General features: G+C 38.6%; 1 protein-coding gene across 1 annotated transcript in view; it reads left to right on the forward strand.

The window, feature by feature from the left end:
• The window catches only part of MAP3K15 (mitogen-activated protein kinase kinase kinase 15), a 1,833,462-nt gene that overhangs the window by 972,944 nt on the left and 844,843 nt on the right, over positions 1-15,675 (forward strand). Inside the window, exon 11 of the mRNA XM_044072272.1 lies at positions 9,322-9,429. Coding sequence (XP_043928207.1) covers positions 9,322-9,429 — 108 coding nt within the window. The remainder of the gene's footprint in view (positions 1-9,321; positions 9,430-15,675) is intronic.

The raw sequence follows: 15,675 nt of genomic DNA on the forward strand, positions 1-15,675 counted from the left end.
AAAATATTCACAAAAAGAGCATACCCAAGTACTTTGATTGACAAACTAATAGAAGAAGTTGTGGAGAAAAGAATTAATGGTGTGTACATACCCATTCTGAGTATACAACACCCTACTGGGTTGAATGACTATTCTATGAATGATAGTCAGGTTGATATGGAAAATCAGGTCCAGGACACAATCATTGGGACAGGTACGAACCAAACTAATTTCACAATGAGCTATATTACAACTTTTAACCTTGATTATCACCACATAAAAAACATACTGATAAAAAAATGGAATATTCTGTTAGAGGACAAACTAATAGTGGACAAACTGGGTACAGAACCAAGATTCATTACTAGGAAGGGTAGAACACTTAAGAATATATTTGAAGGTGAGTGCAGGATCCAATCATATGCAATAGGGATAAAACAATGTGGTAGTTGCCCCTATTGCAAATACATTCATGTAGGTGCATCACTGCACATAAACAGCACACATTTGAGTAACAGAAGAAAAGTCAATTGTAACTCCAAAATGAACATATATATGGTTAAATGTCAAAACTGCGATTCATTCTATGTCAGTAAAACCGAGCGTAGAATGAGAGGCCGCATATACGAACATATATATTGTATTAATAAACACAAAGTGGACAATGCTTTAGCAAAGCATATAGAACAATATCCAGGACATACATTTAAATTCTGGATACTTGATCAAGTGGACAGTAATCCAAGAGGGGGTCCATTCACCTTATTATTAGAAAAGTTGGAATTGCTCTGGCAAATTCGTCTCAATGATATAACTTTCCAGGATTAAACGACATGTGTTCTATCACATGTTGTTTAAAACTGAAACGTTTAATGAGATGAAATATAACAACATTATAGAAATTATATTTTACTTATTAATTTTTACTTGAAAATGTTTATAATGTAAGGTTAGATAAATGAGGAGACTCTCTACATTTTTACATAATTTTTGTATATGATTTTCACCACATTGCTGCTGCAATAAATGTATTCACTTGCTTGTTAAATAAGGCAGTTTTAAAGAACAGGAAAATGCATATTATGTTCAGAATGCTATTTTAACTACTGTTCCTTTAAATTTTACGATGGAGAGATAGCTGATTTTAATCATGGTTAAACATGACTATTTAAAATTGATTTTTGTAAATGTTAGTTTCTGATGAAGTTCAAAGAAGTATTTGGACGAAAAGCGCTTCATTAAACTTTGTGGATTCAGTCTTCAGTGAAGTTGCCAGTTTTTGTTTTAATTTCTTAGTTTTTTGCATCTTGGATTTTGGAGTTTTTAATACATGAACCTCCTGTAGTGGGGTCCCATGGAATATATGCAAATGACCCCTTAAGGATATATCAGTATTTCAACTACACGACTTCTGAATACTCTTAATCTTTTACTTTTTAAAGCTTTGTAGGAATATTCTGGTGAATAAAGCCAAACCCCACTAGCTGTAGACATGCAATGTACTTTTTCTGATCTTTTATACAGCATAAGTGGATTGTTTAGCTATACTTTAGAAACTCATGGCTTAAAACTGGTCCTGATGCCCATGAAGACACAATCTTTCATTGCACTAGAATTTAACATTTGCCATCATGCCTTCATCTTTATCTGCACTGTTTTTATTTATTATTGTTTCTATGTACAGTGGATATAAAAAAGTTTACTCACCCCTGTTAAAATGTTAAGTTTTTGTTATATAAAAAATGAGACCACAATAAATCATTCAAAAATGTTCCCACCTTTAATGTGACCTATAAAGCTGTACAATTCAATTGAAAAACAAACAAATCTGTTAAGGGATAAAATATAAAAAAAATAAAAAAGTGTACAATAAGCTGGTTGCATACGTGTGCACACAGGGGTGTGTAAACTTTTTATATCCTCTGTATGTAAACATTTTTTACTCTTCCTGGAGCTTTTCTCCCTTGGAGTCTGTTGAAAAGGAGTCTTGCATCACCCAGTCAGACATTCCTGGTTACCAGAGGAAAAGAATGATAGAAGAAAAAAAGGAAGGAAGGGAAATCATTTAGAACGCTGAGGAATGTTAAATGGTCATCAGGGGATAACGAAGATGTTGTGTAAAAAAATCTATTTGTTCATGATGAATCCTATCAGCAGTGATGTGTAGTTCAATGAGCTCAGTTTGAGAGTCCACAGAGATCCCTGTCTTTATCCTCCCCTTCCCTCATGTGCCTGTACACCTTTATACTGGAATTCACAGTAGAAATGTGTAGCAGTATGAAGATGTGTGTCTCGGTTTCTTGTTTGTAGACTGTACTGTTGACAGGGAAGCTCATGATGTCAGCACAGCCTACCCCGTGTATTCTCTTCACTTTTATGCTGAACATAGGTTTGTCTAAACTATATGATGGCACATACAGTAGGCCTAATGCATACTATAACTTCATGCATGTATCACCCTCACTGTACCAAAGTACAGCTGTCTTACAAGCATTATTCAAGATGTCCCTTTATGTTTCCAGCAATGATGACTGCCATACCATATACATACTTTTTGACCATATCAAATAGTTATGAGTTCAGAAGGGAGTGTATATAGATTGGTATGTGACAAATGCTCCTGTTGTATTGTAATTCTATATCTGTCCCTGCATCCATCATATAGCATTCCTCCATAGCTGTCTCTTAGGTTTCTCCTTTGTAATTGTCATCCAACCAGTCCAAACAGCACACTGTATCACCATATTGTGTGTTCACAGAGGATGAGGTGGATGGCAGAAGCTGGAAATTTTCATCCTTGCAGATAATGATATCCTGCAACAGTTATTTAGGACACGTGGATGGCTGTTAGGTAGAGGAATGCTGACCAGCCTTCTTTTTGGGACCAGGTATGCCACAGATACCATGAGGGGTTGTGGGTGCACACAACATCAGTGTTGTAAGAAGGTTACAGGCATGCTATGCCTTAACAAGGAAAAGGTATGCAACGCAACAGCTTAGAGATTGGTCATAAGGCGGGGGAGGGGGTACTGGGGATTAGCAGGTTAATTGAGCCAAGGTTTTTTTTTTATGCATTTTGTGTCATCCTAGGAGTAGTGGATAGTGGCTAGAGGATTGACCCACTCCTACATGTCTTTGTAGATGACGCATCTTTTAAATACCCTGTTCCACAAAGCTCAGTACAATAGCACCACACATTGTAGGTTGACAGCATATGTTACCTATGTTTTGTTATTTGAACATCAGGAATCTAGCCATGTCAGGGTAGAAGAAGAAGTAGGGTGAGATTGTATGATACAGCCTGCATAGTCATCCTTAGCATGCCTGCTCCAGGGACATGGTTTTGCCTGAGGTACTCATGCTGATCTTAGTGTTTCTTTTGTTGTGATTTCATGGGGCAGGCAACTTGTACAGTGACACTTGTGGTGGCTAGGTTGGGGTAAAACAACACTCTGTGATGCTGGCAGTTGTGCAGGTGCTATTTATGATGATGATGATGATGGTAAGACAATCATACCTGAGTCACTCTCCAGTGATATAGTGGCACTGTCTGCCTGTATCCAGGGTGGGCATCCACCTCCATTGCAAGCTGAAGAAAGATGTAACAAACCTATGAGGCTGAGTGCTCTGATCACCAATGATGCTGTCCTTGTGGCTGATACTGTGGCAGAAGATGGGCACACCAAGGTGGTTATTCACACCATTTTACAGCCCCGCGACAACAGGTATCACAGTTGACTCCTGACTTGAAAGTGGCATTATAGATCAATCAGCAGATGTGCCAAAGTATCATCAAGGCACAATATGCTGCAACTCAGGCCAGCATGGAGCTGGCTACTGTGTTGCATGGTACTTATGAAACATGGAGCCAAGTCCTCATTGGTTTAATGATGTCTTTGGTGGCATACACTACTTTCATCATTACCTCCATGTGAAGCATTGCCAGTGCTATCACTCACACAACAGTAATGCTGTGCAAGGTCAAGGCATGATACATTCCACAAGAGATTGTATAATGTGGTCATTGTGTGGTAGACAGTCCTCAATTTTATTGGTATGTGTGCAATGTCATCTCCCATAATGGGTGGCCATGACAGTCAGTCCATTCATGTCAGAGAAACCCCAAGTCTTAGTGCAATAAGCTAGGATAGTAATTGTAGGTCATGGTAATGTAGCAGCTTTCCACCCCATCACAGGAAGAAATCATTTGTGCAGTAGAGTAAACATCACCTTGGAGATCCTGTTTCTGCCTCAGACCACTGTCACATATTGGCACCTCTCCCCCTCTAAGGAGTGAATTGTCTATATAACAGAGTGGATCTACTTTGATCCAGCAAATTTACGTTTCATTAAAATGTAAATTTGGGAAGTCAGTTACACGAAAGTGCATTTTTTCGAAAATGCACTTTCGTGTAAGAACATAATTAAAAAAAAAAAAGAGGAGAAATGAAATAAAAACATGCAGTTTGCATGTTAGTTTAGTTGTACATCAATGTTTAGTGTTGATGTACAACTAAACAACCTACTGCTGAGATTGTGGTACAGTGAGGATAAGGGAATATTTCCTTTTCGCCACTGTAGTGCGATCTCGGAGTGAGAATATTAAAGTGGGGGAGTGGGGTGGGGTGGAGCCCCCCCACATGGGTGGTGGATGGGGGCTTTTCCCCCTGCATAATTGTGTTTAGTGTGTTTTTTTTTTTGGTTTAGGTTTTACACGAAAGTGCATTTTTGAAAAAATGCACTTTTGGGTAAGTGAGCTCGCGAATTTATGTTTTGGTGAAACATAAATTTGCTGGATCAAAGTAGATCCCACAGAGTACCCATTATCTCAGTACCTCTGTATCTTTCTCCTGTGACATTCCTGGGAATGTCTGAGCCAGCTCCACTGCTGTAAAAGGCAAAGCCTCAAATAACGTCCACAGTAGGTGACCAAGTTTATATTAATGCTCTCTTAGATACACACACACATGCACTACAGTAATCTGCATAAATTGCAGCCAGTTGGATACAAAATTTCACTAATGACTTACCAATGTGAGTAAAAGCATAACACTTAACTTTGAAAAGTATGCCTGCAAAAAAGATTTAAAAACAGAGATTTTAAAATCCATTTTCCATAATTATTTTCTAAAATAAAATTTTTAATGTGGAATCTGAAATGCTTTACTTAAAAGTGTGATCCATTTCTAGCCTTCTGAATCTACCATCATTGATACAGCATGTAACATTCGTACTTGTGCATTACAAAGTCAAGGATGCACTTTTTCTAACAGTGATGTTTATCATCATACTTCTCTGCAGAACCTTTTACCTACAGCTATTCTGTGTCTTATTTCCTTTCTTGACTGCATACTAACTTGTGGCATGTGCTGTGTACACAGTAAAACTACATTTTTATCGAGCAAATGCATTAATGGGACTGCACTTTTGTAACTGAGCAACATGTAAAGCAATGAGTGTATGGCACATATTACGACTCCAGGTATTTAATTATCTGAAGGTGTGCTGTACATAAAAGATAGTGCTGAGGCATTCAGTGAGAGGAACTGCTTTTAATAAAGAAACATGCAATTCCAGAAAACAATTACATGAAACTGGTGCAACAAGAGTGGAAACCCTCCTCTAACCAAAATGGTGATGAGGACTACCCGAGTTTGGTTTCAAAGGGAAACCTAAAGGTAAAAGGGCACTTGTTCATGATGGGACAAAGAGAAGAGTGGTTACGTAGCACAATGAACTTTTGCAGTAAAACAAATGTACGATTTTATGTGATATAGAAAAGTAAAATGCAATCAAAGTGAATTATCCAGTAAAGTTTAGAAACTTATTAAAATGAATAAACAGCTCCCTCTAATCAATGAATTTGCTTATGGAACCACAGATTACTCATATGTATATTTTTATGAATCCAAATAACTCAATTGTTAAAAAATAAAAAGGGCTTAAAAGAAATACAAGCTGATTAGTATAATTTTACAAGTCACGAGCATCGTTTTTTTTATAAACTTTTATTGAAAAAGAAGTGATTAAAAAACATTTGTGCAAAAATACCAGAACATTCACAGTGTGTGCATGAAAAGATGCATTATAATCTGGGTATAGCAGAGGAAGATGAAGAGGAAGCAAAAGTTTAAGCATAATTATTTACTAGAGAGTATATGGAACATTTGTATGTGCCTAAATGTATTGTATGGTATAGGGATACCTATGGTGAAAAGAAGGAACAACAATGAACAGTTAGAGATACTACAGATGATAAAATGTCAGCTTTGTTAAATCTATATAGTGAAACACATAGGTTTATCAAAAGGAAGGGCTACCATTCTGTAAACTACCAGATAATGTGTAAAATGTGTAGGATTATAACCAATGTATTATCTGCACAGCACCCACCCAGATGACATGATTCACATACATGACACATATCACAGCAATATCACCGTTACCTGAAATTCGCCATTGCCATCTAGTTGGTAAATACATGTGCAATGGCTGATGTTTAGGTATGTAGCTAAATTTTCATGTGTAATAATTTATTACCCCTGCACATATTAATATTTTGTTGCAGGTGATGATCAATTCCTGCTGAAGCCCTAGTTTATGCCATTCACAGAGATCCCACACAATACGGCAGAACAGCAGCATAGCACTATACACACACATGCATCCATGTACGCACGTGTGCGCACACATACACACACACACACACACACACACACACACACACACATACACACACACACACACACACACACACACACACACACACACACACACACACACACACACACACACACAGGCATCAGAGGTCCTTGTTAAAAGATAATGTAGGGGAACAGCTGCAACTGGCAGCTCCACAACTGCCCCCCTGACAGCAACAGATGCAGCACGCAGCAGTACTGTTAGACCATCAAGATGCAGTCCAGGCTCCAGACTAATCGGCCATGAAAGGCATAAAATGACAGAGTGCTGTTGCACAGAGCAAACATGATGCATGGAGTGTGCATATCAGGCTGTGTTGATCGGTGCACATTTTAACCACACTATGCATCAGTCATTCACGTTTTTTTTTCACTTTATTCCTTTTGCCAGTGCACCTAGCAACTGCTTAGCCTTTCCAATCAGCTAGATCCATTTGATTCCCCTACCTAGGAATTCCCTAGTGAAGGTGAGAGCAACCTGGGGGACCCCAACATACAGGTGGCCTCATTCAGTGGTTTGGGCTCTGTCTAGCATTGAGGATGTATTTCATATGGCCATAGCCCCTCACATTGGTACAAGACAAAGGAGCACTGTCACTGAAGGAGTCACCACACCATCCCCATGTGAGTGCATACTCCTGCGATGGGGCTATCATTTTCACATCTTGCTTGGCTGCTATATGCTCACATCTGGGCCATCCTTTGCATTGCTACCCCTCCTCTGAAGGATAGTGGCATTGAACAATCTAAATCTTCACCCCCCTCTAAGGACAGACATGCCCAACCTCCCCATACCAGCTCTGGCAGATGTGCAAGCCATTAACTGAACTTGGGTCACTTGGAATGGACCTCATCTGGGGTCATTGCTCTCTAGATCAGTGGAGCAGGCCCAGATGTTCCCAGGTATATTACAGGAGGCAGACATGAAGGTCTTGAGGTGATGGATACTCTATGCCTTGAGATGGGAAGTTGGTGCCACTGTGTGTCAGTTTGTCCGAGGTAGAAACATAAGGTCCAGTGTGATGAGCAATGTGTCAACCTTGTTTTTACAACTTTACAGCTTTTCTAGGCATACATTTCAAATGTTTGTGCACGTTCTACTCACACTGTTCAGTTTTTATTTGAATTTTGCATCCATCTGGCTGTAATTGATTCAGGTTATTGTGGTGTGTGTGTATGTGTGTGTGTGTGTGTGTGTGTGTGTGTGTGTGTGTGTGTGTGTGTGTGTGTGTGTGTGTGCACATGCATACATGCATAATATTGAGTATAATACCCTTTAAACAATTACAGAAAGTCATTTGCTTTAAATTGTATAGTATTTCATAGTTGAAATTATTACATGAGTTGAAAAGTAATAATTCACATACACTGTATATACTGATTATATGTGAATTTACTGGGCCTTAAATAACATTTATTTTAGAATTATATCCCGGCTGATCATGGTGTATACAAATCTGGAAGGATGCATAGAGTGCAAAGTTTCCAACTATGCCAAGTAATATGATTTACTAGAATGTTAGAAATCTGAATGCTGTATCTATTTTATAGCTTACTGCTGCTGTTGTGCTAATCTACTCAAGTGTTTCTTTGCTTCAAAAGTTTTGTGTGTGTGTGTGTGTGTGTGTGTGTGTGTGTGTGTGTGTGTGTGTGTGTGTCTGTGTGTGTGTGTCTGTGTGTGTGTGTGTGTGTGTGTGTGTGTGTGTGTGTATTTGTGTGAGAGTGTTTTTCTGTCTGTCAGTCTGTCTACTAAGTTCTTTTAATGACATGGGGATATGCTGTTAAAAACTGAAGAAGATCATAAATTAAGTCATTACTTTGAAATCTTATGAGATGTTTACAGTATATTTAATCTTGTGTGAAACTAGTTTATTTATATTCTGCATTCACAATGTAAGTAACAGGTTTTGCATATGGTGGACAGTACTGTATTGACTTTATAAATAATATGACTTTTTTTAAGTAGAATATCGTGACCACACACCCTCTACAGAGTATTCCATTGTTTTATTGTGACATTTTCTATTTCCTTATTTCTAATATCCACTAAAAGAAAAAGTGGAATTTGAAGAAGTAAAATGTGGAGAAGTAGCCCTTTTGTACTATGAAGAATTCATTTCTAAGACGTTAATTAAAAAAAAAATGCCCCTCACAAATTAAGAGAACCATCAGTTGTCAGTGTTCAGTGCTATCTCGTTTACAGAATGAAAGCTTTCCAATAGTCATACAGACAGGAATGAGCCATGTGGTATCTCTCAGACCAAAAAGCACCACTCATAAATGGCTCCATTATCATCTATGTCAGACGCTTGATAAATCCCGGTATTTATGTATGTCTCAGTGCATATAATAAGATCAAGATAGTTTGATGTTAGGGCTGTAAGTTCCTGCCCCACACATTCATTTAATCTGTTACCCTTCCAGGCACAGAAGCTTGTACAGACTTGTACGTCAGTGGACCATAGATATTTGACTGTCAGGGGGGGTTCTGTGTTGCAGACAGTTGTGATCAAGTTTAATTTATTTGTGAGTGCAAATTAGTCCTGTGGTATGAATGAAAATAAACTAACAGTAATATTAACATTGTGTAAAAATTATCAGCTTTCACGTTGTTATGGTAAATTACTACCCTTCTTTGCAGATTTTAATCCTGGAACCAACTAAGGTTTATCAGCCATCTTATGTGTCAATCAACAATGAAGCAGATGAAAATACTGTTACGATATGGCATGTCTCACCTGTAGAATCGGTAAGATGATATGGAAATAAACATTTATGTAGTTTATTGCAAGTGATTTAATCTTTTCTGATGTGAAGTTATACATCAAGTGTTACATTCTGAGCAGTTTCACTGGTCAGCTGACACAGTGTTACCATATAGTGATGCAACTTAAACATTTGTTAAATTGAAAAATGTTCAGCTTATATTTTTAATATCCACTGAAGAAATTGTTACTCCTTACAAATGCTTAAAAGTTGTCCAACCACAAACATTCTGTAAAGCAAAACACTAAATCAGGACTTATTTTTCCCTTCCCAGAGCACCTCCTCCCCTCGTTCAGTACATCTCCTAGGCTCATCCTAACCCACATCCAGGGCTGTAAGGAGATTGAGGATACTAGTGCAGTGTGATGCTGCTGCTGTGGTGTGTGTTGGATTGATCTCTAACTTTAGCTGTCCTGCAGCAGCCTTGTCAGCTCCACAATTGCTGCCTTTGGAAGGTACATTCCTGCTTCTGCACAACCATCTAAGGAAGTAGCACACTGCTTATGCAGCATAGAGCTTGCCTGGCTTGTAATGCTGCAGTATTGCAATAAGCCTAGCCCCCCCCCCTCCCCGGAGGGGAGGACGATGTCAGCTATGCAGTCCCATCCTCTCCTTGCAGCCCCTCCAGTGACCATGCCACTAATTGAAAATGGGTCATCTGGAACACAGTAAGAGCTTTATCCCTCTGGGCCGTAAACTTGCCAACACCAATTAATTTCTTAGTATTCAACACCTCTAACTCCATGGTCATAACTTATTCCCATGGCTGTTTATGTCACTTTAGAGGACTCATGTTGTTCATTGTTAAATCCAACTGTCATGTAAAGTGGCTTTAAGATAACATTTGTTGTCATAATCATTGTGTGGATTTTTATGAACCAGGTGTCATCTGTTGTCAGATCACCTTTCTATCTAAGAAACGTCCCTCATATCAAGTACCTTCTTTTGAGGACATTTTGGTGGTGATACATACCCTGTCTTTCGTATTGATTACTGTAAATTCCTGTACCAGAAGCTATTTAGCAATGAGCTTATATAATTGGAGCTGGTGCAGAATTCTGTAGCTCAGTCACTTACAATTACTCCCAGTTATCATATTACTCCATTTCTGGATGCCACGTGAGTATAATATTCCTGTAAAGTTGTGTCATTTTAATTAGCTCTACAAGAGAGACTGTAGGTCCTCCATATCTTAAGGAGCTTTACATTGCTATATTTGGAGCTTCCACACAAAAGCTGGAGATGTCTGGAATCCATTCTTTCTCTTGCCAGGCTCCACACCTCTGGAACACCCTCCTCCAGTAGTTGATGGAGCCCCACTCACACTGTCTGAATTCAAACGGTCCATTAAAATGCATTTATTGTCTTTGACATATGATATTTCTAGCTTTCATACAGCTGTCTGATTTTAATTATGACTTCATTTTGCTCTGCTCTGTTTATAGTTGATATGTTTTTAAATTATATATGTGATAATGAGTCTGAATTTGAACTTAGACTTGTGAGTCATGTGACTAATGTTTTCTGGGTGTTTCTGTTTATATTCTAAGGCTCATAATCACATTATTTCAGACTGGTAAGCCTGAAGATGTAAATATGGGAAATATGTGCAAACTCCAGTGTGGTGGTACTTCTGAGCATTCCTCCTTTTCTGTGTTACAACACACTTAACCAGACAACGCTCCCAGCTGAGTGTGAAAAAGGTGTATGGAGATCATGGCTTTACCCCCACAAATAAATAAATAAAATAGATAAATAAATAAGTTCTCACCGTTCGTATATATATATATATATATATATATATATATATATATATATATATATATATGTTGCAGGGTGGTTAAGCTCCCTGCTGAAATGCTTTAAAGGTGTTACAGCAAGTCTGAACATTCATTGTTTTTCACTTGATGTTGCACTGTACTTTTTTGGAGTTATTTAACTCACAACGATGGGTATCACACCTCCAATAGGTTTCCATGTGTTCTGCATGATCTACTGGCATGTGCAATTAGTTTTATAGTGATCCACAACAGAACAATGCATTGGGGAAAGTGCATCACGGAATAAAAATCTGTTCATTAAACAGAAACAGGCAAAAAAATGTGAGGGGGCCTGTATCTTCTATTCCCCATCTCTAAATAAACTAACAGTGAGATGACGCATATTGAGGGAAGCAGTTCCCCCTACAGTTCATTGATCTCACTGAATTCAGTGGTAATTTTTGATGAAAAATGGGAGATGATTACAGTGATTGGCTATTCTCATTTTAAGTATCCCCAGTTTGATCATACCCAGGTTCATTAGTTCATAACTGGTTACTAGGCTGTCAGTATAAGAGCCATTTTAAGCCTAGCCAGGCTTACCCCAGATTTACCAAAATATTGCTGGCATACATCAATACCCCAAGGAATTGTATGGTTATGATATAGACTTTGTACACAAAAAGTGTTCACAAGTTGCTCCTGGCTTTTAGAAACATAAGTGCCAAAGCATGGGTGTATTTGTGATTTCCAATCATTGGTCCAATTTACATTTAAATAGGTTTAGGGAGGAGCGTTCTTTGAGACACATACCTGTTCCTCCAACATGCCTTGTTTATATTGCAGATGAGGTTTAGGTCCTATTTAGGGTACTTCTGATGCTTTGTAGGTATGAAACAGATTTGTAAGTGTGGGATAAGCAGATGCCTTGTAGGCTGGGCATGTATCACCTTGCAGCAGTGTCTAGCAGACCAAGTATATGGATAGGGATTTGAGACAATCCACATAGGACTTATTGTTTGTTCCCTGTATTCTTTTTGTGAGGAACCTCCATTATTTCTCAGGCTGTTGCAAGTGCCTGGTCAGGTACATCCTGAAGGATGCATTGTTCTTGTCAATTGGTCTGATGAGAGCCGAATACAGTGGAACAATGACCTTCTTGACTCTAGATGCTATGCCCTTACTTATTAGATGTGCAATGCAGAATGATTTTCTCACCACAGTGAACACATAATGGTCAGAGGTCAGGTTATTGTCAACACGAGTTCCCAGATTAATGAACACTGTGTTTACTTTTAGGGGTATATTATGAATGTGATAATTTCCAGGAGAGGCTGTGTTTCCAAAGGGTACTGTTATGCATTTTTTCCACATCAAGTTGTAATCTATAGCTTTGGCACCAGTTGTTTGTGTGTCAGGCCGTCTTGAAGGGTATCTGTGTCTTATGGGGATTCAGTGACTATTCATAGTTTATAATTGTTTACAAACTTTCCCGTCAGAGCCCCATGACATTTGCCTTGACTTCAGAGAAGTAAATTCCAAAAAGGAGAGAACTTAGCACTGATCGTTGTGGGACTTGGCTAGTAACTGGCCAATTTGTGGAGGTGGATTCTCCTATCCTAACTTCTTTTGTCATGTCAGTGAGACAGCTGTCTATCCACGGGGTGACATGGTTTTATGCCTACGTTTATAAATACCTCATCTTAAAGTTGCCTTTGTGGATTTTAGTTAAAAATGGTCATACTACAACTGAACTGGCATCTATAAAATGTTGTTTCTTTTTTCTGGATCAAAATGTGACATAACATGACTAGATTACAAATCAACTCCAATAAAAACATACTAGTTCATTACTAACTCCTCCAGTAATGAACACCACTGCCTAACTCTCATCAATGGCTCCCAGTGCATTTGAGAGCCAACCTCCTGCTATGATCACTAATTCACAAAGCCCTTTCTCACGAGACATTGCCCCCTCTCACTAGAAAACTTTTCATCAAAACCCCTGCATATAATCTTAAGGGTATCTCTCAATTTCAATCCACCCTGCTAAATCCAAAAAGTAAATTTTTTGTGCTGACCATGCATCCTCCATCCTAGCTCCTAAACTATGAAACTCTATTTCTCTCTCAGTCAGTGATGTCCAAAAGTACGCTGCTCAAGGAACACTTTGTCATTCAAGCAAAGTGCAGCTGCACTCACTCAGGACACATTACATAAACCCTGTAGCTCTCTCACACATCTTTATCCCTGTTTCATCCTTACTGATCTCATCTTGTCATTCCCATTAATTACTGAGTCTCACTCATCTTACTTCCCCCTTTTCTTATAGGTTCATGGATTCATAGGCTCATAGATTATTACTAGGTTAACTGCCCTTGTGGGTCATTTTAAGCCTAGCCAACTACCCCATGTGAGAATCAAACCCTGCACCTTGTGTTTGCAAGGTAAATACCTTAACCATTATGCTAACCTCCCACCCAAGTGATTCTTTGCATCACTTAGGGAAGAAAATATTCCTCATATTATTTTTTAACATTTTAACATACTTTCCTGTGAGTAAAAGTACATTTTATGCTAGGCTTATGTGTTTTTATTGGCTGTCATGTGACTTTACTGTACTTTTAAAAGGAAGCACACTTTTGTTTTTGACAGTTTAAAAGTTTATTCACGCATTCTAAACTCATTTTTTTCTGTGGAGAAAATGTTTTAAATTAGTTTTTGGAACAGTTAAATTGTATTACAGTGCTTTTTATTGGGGAAAGTGACTTTTTACTGTTATTCAATTTTATAGGCTTGTACTGTTTAGATTCACTTAGGAAAGAAGCACCGTTTTCTTTTTGGCCATGGAACAAACTAGTACTACCACAGTCAGTCCTTCCTCCAGCCACAAAAAGAAAAAAGTTAACTAACCAGCATTTGCCACCATGGCAAGCTAGCAATTGCCTGAGCCACAGGTCAGTGATTCTAATGTGGCCAAAGCTAGTTTCTCAGACAAATCATGTTCTTTCCTGGATCCCTCTTACGTTGTTCATACAGCCACTATGGACTGTGGGTTAACCACATCCACTGCAGCTGTTAGGGTACACTCAATGGGCAAGGGAGAGCCACTCTTTTGTCAGCTTTGGGAGAAAGGGCTGGGAAAGTGCCCCTTCTTAGCCAAAATGTTGTGGCCATTGCAGGGGAAGCTGCTGCTATTAATAAACCTTTTTGCTTCAACTTTTCTGTTGAAAAAGATAAAAGACAACTAAACAGTCACATTCTCCTGCAGCAGTTCCATTGGGCAGACATAGTTTATTAGATTCAGCTCAGGGTCTTGTACTGGCTGTGTCCCAATTTATATGGTGGTTCTTGGTGAAAGAAAAAGGAATTCCTCTTTTCTTGAGAATGTGATGAGACAGATGCAGGGTTTTATTCTCAGATTTCTGATTCAAACTCAGTGGAAATCATGGTGCCTGAATTTTCCAGCAAAGGATTCTCTTTCTCTGAGATTATTTCTGGAATGGATCAGTGTTTTCTGTGGGAGAACATTGATGTTTCTCAGTCCCTCAGAAAATAGATGTTATAACTGGACTTTTCAGAACCTCCTCCCATCTCCCTGTGTTGTCAGCATTGGAGGATGTGTTGGTCACAGCCTAAGGTTTTTCTGACAGCCAGACAGCCAACCGTTCACCCAAAAAAACAGAATGTACAAAGTTCCTCAGTGTTTCAAAATGTTATCCACTAATCCCAGGCCTGACACAGCAGCTATAGTTTTAGTTAATCCCTCCTTTCCAGGGAATTATTTCACATCCATCAGACCAACACCCTCCATTCCAGTCTATCCTGCAACACATGCTTTCTCAGGGGAAGAGGTGACATAAACAGTACAAGAGGTGACATAAACAGTACATTCTTCCCAGTTGGGAAGATGTTTTCATTCAAGAATATTTCTGACACGAAAAAGAAAAACTATGTCTGGAGACCAGTTCTGAACCTTTCTTTCCTAAACCAGTATGTGATAGTGTCCAATTTCAAAATGAATTTCACTTCACAACCTGTTACCCCTTCTTCTTCATTTGGGAATTTGTTAACCTTAGATTTAAAAGATGCTTATCATCACATTCCTATCATCTAGACTTCAGGCACTTCTTAAGGATGTATGTGTCTAGATCACATTAGCAGTTCTCTGCCTTAACCTTTGGGCTGCCCACATCTCCAAGGATTTTCACAAAGTGTCAGTTATACCGTATTGCAGGCTACATGTTTTCCACATTTTTCCATATTTAGATGACTCACTTACCTTTGCAGAGTCTTTTTTTTTAATGTCAGGAATCAAACTTAGGTGAGAGATCTCCTATGTGAGCTTGGATTCCAAGAGAACATTCACAAGTCTTTTTTTGACTCCATCAAACAAGATTGTAATTAACAAGATCACCTCCTCTAGGGTTGGGTTTATTGACTTTCATCACATTAGTGGAAAAACAATT

Source organism: Protopterus annectens, chromosome 5.part0 (genome assembly GCF_019279795.1).
Source record: "Protopterus annectens isolate FY-2018-M chromosome 5.part0, PAN1.0, whole genome shotgun sequence".
In the NCBI taxonomy this organism is placed as follows: domain Eukaryota; kingdom Metazoa; phylum Chordata; order Ceratodontiformes; family Protopteridae; genus Protopterus; species Protopterus annectens.